The sequence below is a fragment of the Acanthisitta chloris genome, unplaced genomic scaffold (genome assembly GCF_000695815.1).
Source record: "Acanthisitta chloris isolate BGI_N310 unplaced genomic scaffold, ASM69581v1 scaffold38334, whole genome shotgun sequence".
Classification (NCBI taxonomy): Eukaryota; Metazoa; Chordata; class Aves; order Passeriformes; family Acanthisittidae; genus Acanthisitta; species Acanthisitta chloris.
The window spans coordinates 24,062-33,106 of NW_008669446.1; the positions used below are offsets into that span (position 1 = coordinate 24,062).

The 9,045-nt window shown below is 41.2% G+C and overlaps 1 protein-coding gene across 1 annotated transcript in view; it reads right to left on the reverse strand.

Moving 5' to 3' along the window:
• LOC103800918 (chromosome unknown open reading frame, human C11orf73) overlaps positions 1-8,582 on the reverse strand; it is a gene marked incomplete at its 5' end in the record, with an annotated part of 9,695 nt that extends 1,113 nt beyond the window's left edge. The window contains 3 exons of the mRNA XM_009073311.1: positions 1,729-1,847; positions 4,360-4,511; positions 8,345-8,582. Of these exons, the coding sequence (XP_009071559.1) occupies positions 1,729-1,847; positions 4,360-4,511; positions 8,345-8,582 (509 nt within the window). The remainder of the gene's footprint in view (positions 1-1,728; positions 1,848-4,359; positions 4,512-8,344) is intronic.
• Between the last annotated feature and the right edge of the window lie 463 nt (positions 8,583-9,045).

The window sequence follows — 9,045 nt, forward strand, 5'->3', positions numbered from 1 at the left end:
TGCTCTTCTCTGGACCTGCTCCAGCACCTCAATATCCTTCCTGAACTGAGGGGCCCAGAACTGTACACAGTACTCAAGGTGAGGCCTCACTAGTGTCAATTGATTCTACAATTCTATAAATTAAAAGTGGCTGTTTTGAGCATAACATTTTTGGGGCTAGGAAATCAAATTTTGGGCAGGTAGAAGTGTGAATCTGAGGCTGCTCATCATTTTAGTAATCAGGCCAGGTATCTCTCAGAAGAAACTCCAGCAAAACCAAACTAAGAAAACATGATGTCATTTAGAGATATACTGTAATACTGGGAAAAACAAGGCAACACCGCTGATCCTGAATACAGTTCAGCTGTCCGTGTACTACTTCTTCAGTGCTGCTTCATCTAGGATGCACAGAGCAAGCTTAGCACCTCTTAGTTCATGGGACAGCAGAGATGAGCTAGGAAGCCTGACAGACTTGTGCAAGCTGGCACAGAAACCACAGCCTCTACTCCAGTATTGCTTCCTTGCAGGTTGTATGCAACCTGCTCACAGCTATGGAAGAGGGGACTGCAGACAGTCCTGCACTCACGGCTGTGCATTGATTTGCCTTGCAGTTCTAATAGAAACCTTGAGACAACATAGTCCCCATTATTTTTCCACCCTTGCCAGAAATTCTAACTTCCATATACTTTATATATGGTAATGTTTTAGTAAAATCTACTGAGGAAATGGAAACATGTATGCACACATGCTGTCCTAATTTCACTTTCCATACTCACTGAAGGAAGCAAACCACAAACAAACAATGTCAGAATTCACTGTTGACCTACAGTGGGGAAACAGGCAAAGTATACAGTTTCTGTGCCTTTCTGGGTTCTTTTACACTTCATGGTTCATAGCCCAACTCAAATGAGAAAAGAGACTAAGGGAAACCAATTCAGCCTCATCCAGGCTCTGACTGGTCACATGAGAGACCTTACTCACATACGTTAAGAGAGTTCTAAACACGAGATCTGCATCAAGTTACACTCCCGAACAAAATACATTGCTTACATCAACTGCTTGCATATTCATGAGATCTGTACTAATGATGAAACTGTATTGAGCCCAAAATACTGATTTAAAAAGGGTTTAGGTTAATACTGTAGAGGCTAAATAGGGCTAAACAGATAGACTGCAGGAAAGAAATTTTCAGATACCCTAAATAACTGCCTGCAGTTCACGATTTATCTCCAGACTGCACAGGATATCCCCAGACAGTTATTTCTTAAACCAGTCTGTGGAAAACAACTCTGAGACACTTTTGTATTTATGCTCAAGGATCTTGGTGACAGAATTAGGTCAACGCGATTTCTCCACCTTTCACATATTCTTAATTAATGCAGTTATACTGAAGCTAGGTCTAGGAAGAGACCAAGTATAACAAATACAAGTATCATTGTGTTCTGTCTTCTCAGAACTCCAGAGCACTTGCACTGTCAGCAACACAGTGCAAATCCACATATGTCATGGGCAACATTTCTAGAAACAAAAATATTTCATAGGTTATATACCTCTTTTCTAACAAAAAAAGCTGGCAAATAAATATAAAAACGGTGGACAGGATCTTTCTATACTAGAGGTAAGCAACAAAAACTTTAAAATATTTTTGCAGCATCTCACTGAATAGAGACAGTGGTTCAATATTTAGAAATTGGATGTTTTAATGCCTAGAAAAAAGGGACAGCTGTTACTAGAGATTGTTGCCATTACCATTTCAGAACTACATTTGCAGGGATGAAGGCTTCAGAAGGATTTGGGGTCATCTGTGCCTGAGTAACAGCAAACGAGGAAGCAAAGTTATAGAAGTTATCCAACATCTTCTGAGTGAACTGAAATAAAGAGGAGACACTCATTTTAAAGAAGTTCTTTTATCAGTTTGAATTTTTGTGCAAACGTTTAACAGATATACAGCTCCTATATGAAGTAAATTAGCATTGTCATCTAAAACATAATGGGAAAGTGGATATAGTAGGTCCAGGAACATCCATTTTAAATTGATCAAAACATCTTAATTCCCAGTCTTGCCCTGAGATCCATACAGAATCCAGAAATCATTTTCAGAATCTTCACTTGCCTACTCCCTGCTCAGTTTCATCCAACTGAATAAACAGCTTTGCGAAGAACATTTTCTGCTTGTGACAAAGTAGTCATGCAGTGACAAGAGCTGTCCCTCTCCCCCAAATGAAACCATCAGTAGAACTGCAGAGCAAGTCAAAGCTGCCATTCCAGCTCCCAGCAAAACACTAGTTGTTAAACTACCTGAAAAGTCTGTAATCTGCCTCCTTACAGCTTGTCCAGCGACAGGGTACTTAGCTTTAACATGCATCACAGAATGTTATCCTGGCATCATCTGCCACAAGATACTGCTAAAAAAATAATGAAAAAGATGCACAGGACACTTCTAAACTGTAGGAATAAGGGAGCAAGAATCAGAGAGGCCAAGAAACAGCTATCCCTGTGTGCAGAGGTTGGGACTGTAGGACATTCCCAGCCAGTCTACAAATCCACAAGTTTATAGCACCTGCTTATTTCTTTAATAAAATAAATAAAAACAGGTATGCATTGTTTTGATGGGAGAATGAGCAATTTTCATAGATAGTGAAATGATGCATGAAGACGGAGTCTGGCTCAATACATGCACAGTCTTGTGCTTCCCTCCACCTGCTCTGACAAAAGGAGTGGAATAACTAATGTCCCAGAACCCAGGAGCCTACTGTCAGTCTCAACCCACTCACATGCAGAACTCTGTGGTTTTGTCCTACTTCTTTACAAACAACTTTTTTATATATCACTATATATACATAAAAGGCATATTAAATCATAAATCTTCATAAAACTTATTAAATATGTAGTGGGAGAGAACCTCCTTAACTTAGAGTAACAACAGGTGATTTTGCCTTGAAAAAAATACTTTTATTGCTGTAATGTAGCATTTCCAAAGAGACTATGTCAAATATTAGATGAAAGCCATTACATATTCACAAACAAGCTCCCAGTCATATATGCCCTTCCTCTGTTATCTACTCCCTAAAGGGTTTCCTTCAGCTTTGACTTTATATATTTTCTCTATAGGAATAACTATTACTTCAGCCTTTGGCTCAATTGCATTCCTTGAAGGCAATATACAATTTCAGTTAAGATGCTACTCTTTTAATAAAAAAATCCACCTAACTGAAAATAACACTTGTTAAAATGTTATGCAGTCATGAGGTGGGTTTTTTTGTCTTTAAATACTACTGCTAGAAAACTCCACAAGCTGCCTTACAAATGACCTCAAGTGGCATGTTATTGCCTCGGGATTTAACTATTGCTATAATAAAAATTGATGGAATCAGAAATATTATTTAGATGTCATTTGCCCCTAATAACTCCACAAAAGCTCAGTTAACTGTACTATACAAAAATAGCTGGTGGTCAACACTAGTCACAACAACTTTCTCCAAAAGACTTAACCTATTTGGAGATAAAATGTGTATAAACTGCCCAAGGACATCAGCTACAGTATCAGGACTACTTTTCAATTACCAGTCTACCTCAGCAAGCATCTAGAAGGAAAGTGAGAAACAAAATGAAAGCCTGAAGAAAAGCCTCACCAGCTACTGAAATGTTAAAAGATGATGCTGGAGCTGTCAGTGTTAGGGAAATCAAGACCTGCCATGCAGGCCTAGCTTGCCTTGAGCTGCTATTAGATAGCCAACTAACTGCCAGTGCTGGCTGAAGTTTCCAGAGGTTCAAACTAACAGACAGGCTAGGTAAAAAAATGGCACATCTTACAGCCCAAGGCCTGGTCCACATGGAAAGAACTGGGTAGAAAAATCTTTCTGTGGGAGAGGATATAATTCTGCAGCTCTGTAGAGCTACATCAGGATTTCTCTGGGGTCAGTGGTACAACTGGATATCCATCTGCATCCATGCCCGTGTCTGCATTCACTTCTGAGTAACTTTTGACCATCCCTGCAAGTCTATGTACTGGAGTTTCAGCACCTATCACTGAAGATCTACTGTCTCTTACATGTATTTAGTCACAGCTGCTCCTATAAGGAAGTATCATAAATAATTTTACAGTAAAGTGACACTGACAAAAGTGAATCTTGTTGGCCTGATGCCACTGAGCATGTAAATTCCAATCCTTTACTGGAGACAGTATTTCAGTGTAAGACAGAGTAATTGCAAAGTACTAAAGCATCCAGCCAAATGATCTGTCAATGATTAGGTTGGTTACAATCCTACAGCCTCTCACAGCAGCTTTCCCTCCCCTCCCCACCCACCATGAGTCCTTCAGAGGCTTCATTCTTATGATGTCATAGCACAGAGAATTTCTGAAAACAAAGCCCAAGCTACCTCTGTGAATGAATCTACTGATGACACAGCAGCACTTGCAACAGGAGTCTGCTGGGCCAGGTTCTCCAGCAGTTCCACTGAGATTCCAATCTGAGCCACAGTTGGCGTCTGCGGGAGGTTCATTGCACCAAAGGGATGTTGACTTCCCTTCCCTGAAAGCACCACGAACAGCAAACATTAGATTTGGCATACATGTAAAGACTGTGTAACTTAAATCACTGTGCTTCTTTTATAGAAGGTACTCCTCAGCTCCCACCAGAGATCTATCTCAGAAACACAGAAAAATCACACAGACCAAGCACAGGCACAAGTACACACAAGCATGGAACAGTGTGACTGATACATTAAAAAACCACAGTGGATCATGAGGGCATTTCTAAAAAAGGTAGAACATAACTCTAAAGCTCCAAAGAAGTGAATGGATTCAACAGGAAATATGATCTGTGAGTGAAAGACAGCAGAACCTCTCTCTATAGGAACCAAGCCCTTAATTCACATTTCAGCAATTGCAGATAACCAGGCAACATGCGGAACTGCTGCACAGTTGTTTGATTCACTCATTCACAACCAGGTTCTTGTGAACCTGTTTGTGCTCTGAAAAAAGAGAGAACACTACTTTAAGATCCCTCTGACTCAGGGAGGGATGGCAGCACCAGGTCTCGTCTGAACTGCTCAAAACCAACAGTGCAAAGGTCAAAGAAACAGCCATGGAACACAAAGGCCTCTGACTTTGCAAGTGTCACAAAGAAAACTACCCCCAAACTGCATGCCACTCACACAGGCATCATCCCAGCCCTCTGCACTCACTTCTGACCTTTCTTAACTGAGTATTAACCATACTTTCAGTCCCAGCTTCAGCCAGTGTCTCTGCAAACAATGACAGACACTGAGAGTCACTTAAATCATGCACTCCTCTGTCAGCATCAGTAAAGGAAAATGTAGGAAAAAGGTCTGTGGGATCACAATGCTATTAGTAAACAAACACTAACATTCCACCTGAGTTTGTGCAGAACACAATAGACAATTAACCTCTTAACACATAGGTGATGTTTCAGTAGCACTTTCTGGCCCCTTACTAGCAGGAGAAAGCAGAACTAATCAGGAGCTGTCCTACAGACCAGTCAACAGTATTTTGACCTGCAAGAAAGGCTAACAGAGATCTAAAGCAGCATCTCATTTAGTTGCATGGTCAAAAACTCAGCCAGCAGAAACAGCACAAGTTTGACAAGCTGAACTGAGGCTTAAGACTGAAGACCTCAGGAACTTGACCATTCTTCTGCAGACATAAGGCATTATCATAAAGAAGCCAAGAGCCAATCCATATGGACAGTATGTTCACAAACTCAGCACCCTTTTCAACTGAAGCCAATGTTACTCCTCACTCCAGATCCTACAACTGCAATGTAGTGCTACAATTACAAGTAAATCACTATTAAAACATTACTTTAACACAAGGCCAGTAAGAAGGGAGTTCATCTCCTGAAATACTATTTAGAACCACTTCAGAGAAATGCCACTGCTGTATGATCTCAACCTTTACTGTTGATAGATGCTTGCTTGATAGAGGTAAAATTTAAATACTGAACAAGGAGGAGAAAAGCTATCAGAAGCTGAGTATCACACAAGTATATTATTAAAAATCCTAGTAGGAACAGCGCTGGTAGAAGTTTTACATCTTGCAATATCTTCAACCTGAGAAGCTGACACCTACCACAAAAACGTAACACCCTCAACCAAAAGGCTCTGTACAATATATGGCTACTTTACAAAGACAGTCAGGACTAAACCATGATATACATCCATTCTGTCAGTTTGCATTGCACTGCCATGGAACCACTCCCTCAGAAAGATGTTTGCCTAAAATGGTGAAATAAAAACATCCATTGCCATCCTTACAACAGCAGAAATACACTCCACATTTTCAATGCTTGGCTCTGTGATCAGCATTCTGAAACTTACAAATACAGAGAACATTGCATGCTGTTCATCAGTACTGAAATACAAGCTCAAGTTCTCACATTCAGACCCTGCACTCTCCACATACCATGTCATAATAGCAAAGCAGCTGCTATTAGAAAAATCTATTTTCCACCCCTTCATTGAACCTTTCATTCAAAATAGGCAGCCCTCATTACCTTTCAGATCAACCACATCAGAAACCTTACCCACATACAGGCCTCAAATGCAGGCACCATACTAGAGGGTATATCTGCATGTGGAAAACGGCATCACACACATCATGGCATGCTGACCAGCAGAAAAGTCTGTAATGGAAAAGGCTAGCCTGAAACTGTTATCCCAGTTGTCAACATACTTCCAAGTAAGGGTACAAAACTCCAGTCCAAAGTTTGAGTTCTATTTCTACCATACCTCCAGGCACAACTGAAAAACAACGCCCCTTACAATTCCAAAGAAGGAGTACTTCTAAGCCCCTTCTTTACACACAAACAAATGAAACTCATCGCACAATGAAGAACTCTGGTTAAACCACTGCTTCACAGGGAGCTGACAAACAGGGATGCAAACTTGATCCTCTCAACAATATATTAAACCCAAAAATACAGATTTCAAGTGTCAGTAATGTCTCTCAGTAATTCCAGCTCTGTTATCCCTCTCTGGTCTCCCCTTTTTCTACAGCCTCATAGTCTTCTCTGTCATAAAGTTGTTTATGACCATGGAAACTTAGGCTGTAGCTTACACTGACTCCCCAGTCAGAGATAAGCTGTAGACAACAAGAATGCTACAGTTCTCTACTGCTCAGATCAAGCGCAGCTCTGTCTCACACCATTGCAAATGCGTTCAACTACAGCACAGAGTTCTTACTCAAGAGCAGCAAATTATGGCTAATCCTGCAAATCATCTGAAAACGCATTTTCCTACAAAGCTGTCCAAAAGCACGCATCAGTGAGTCTTTCAAGCATGAGAAACATAGGGCAAAAGCACTCTGGATATTCTTTACTGTTTCACTAATGCCATGACTTTGGAATATACAAAACAAAGTCCCTCCAAACACTTCTGTGGCTGCTCTCTCTTCTGGGGAACCCCCAAATTTCTCAAGAATGTGTATGATCAGAATTCATTTTGCTCTGCAGCTTGAGAGCCCTTATCTCACACCACACTGCCATCCAGGCCCAATTCAAAAGCAAGCATGCCACGTTACAAATGAATGCATTTTACCACAGGAGCCTCAGCACCTCAAGAGAAATTCAAGCTAAGTCTGTAGACTACCCTCAAGCCTACAGAGAATGTGCATTACTTAATCACTGTAACACTTCAAGCTGCTTGACTGACATATCTGTCCCTTTAACATGACAAAGATGTGCCCTTGGGATACATTATCCTTTTTATAATGTACATAGCAACATCCCCATACATTTGGGAAAACACACACATGCTTACTTCAGGTAGCACCAGCATTCTCTTACTCAGGTCTACACCAGAAGTACTAAAACATTTGGAAAGCTGCTTTCCAATGGCAACACCCTCTGCTGGACAATTATATAGTGCAACCACACCTGACTGGGAAGCAGCAGCTCTCCAAAATCACTGTCAGGCTCTGCTCTCTACAAAACCTACCTCTGTGCTACCAAAATACAAGCGCTTAGCAGTGGAAGCTGAAAGAAAATGTTGCAGGCATGTCTAGAGAGATGCCCAAAAACTGTGCTAGGAAAGTTAACAGGGTCATTCTTCCTCAGGTTCTCTATGCAAAAGCACAAAAATACATCAAGCCTGTTCCAAGGAACTTCCAGGTCAACACCACATACAAGAGAAGACAAGTGAGAAACTTTACTAGGAACATGAACATGCAGACAAACTTCCACGAAGCTGACAGACTGCTTCTAGTATACCTGCTCAGAATTATCTGAAAACACACAGTGGGCTGTGTTTTCAAGTAGCTTTTTGTTCAACACCACCTTCAAACATTTATCCCCTCACGCATGCAGTAACACCTGTTTCGCTGACTGCTATGTTCTACCAGTCTTACCAGATTTCAGGCCAGAAATTTTGAAGATGGCACTTGGCTTCTCGTTAGTGACAAACCCCAGCAGCTGCCACACTGCCATCCCACTCTGGTCCGGGTAACAGAAATAGACAGATCCTCCCATTCCTTCTGGAAATGGTACAGTTCCCAGCATGAAGACCACTACGTGGTTGATGTTTTCATAGTCCGGTAAATCAAACACAAATTTGTCTTCAGCCACTTGCTGGGGAGCTGCTTGTACCTAAAGAGAACAAAACCTTTATTAGCATTACTACGTTCTTCATCTTCGACCGCAACTGTGAATTTCCTTTTACAGAAACACACCTAAAGTGGTACATAACAAAAAGTGAGGAACGTACTAACCTAAAGAGCAAACAGCCAGATAAAAGTCAAACACAGCAGAAGAACAACTGCAAGAAATATTACTGAAAAGACACAACAGTCTTGTTCTACCTGCACTGAACACATATCCCACCCGGGACTACAGGATCAGAATACCTTCTCTCCCCATGTGCGTAGGAGGAGAATAGGGTGCAGAAGAGGTTGCCAAGGCAATAAGCAGTGGCTGTTGACCACCTGGCTGGCACAACCCCAGGATCATGGAAACCTGTTCACATAGGAAATACAATAGACCTTGAGAAAGGCAGCAGAAGGACGGCCGAATGCCAGAGCAAAAGAAACCCTCCTCTTTACCCGAGATGCCA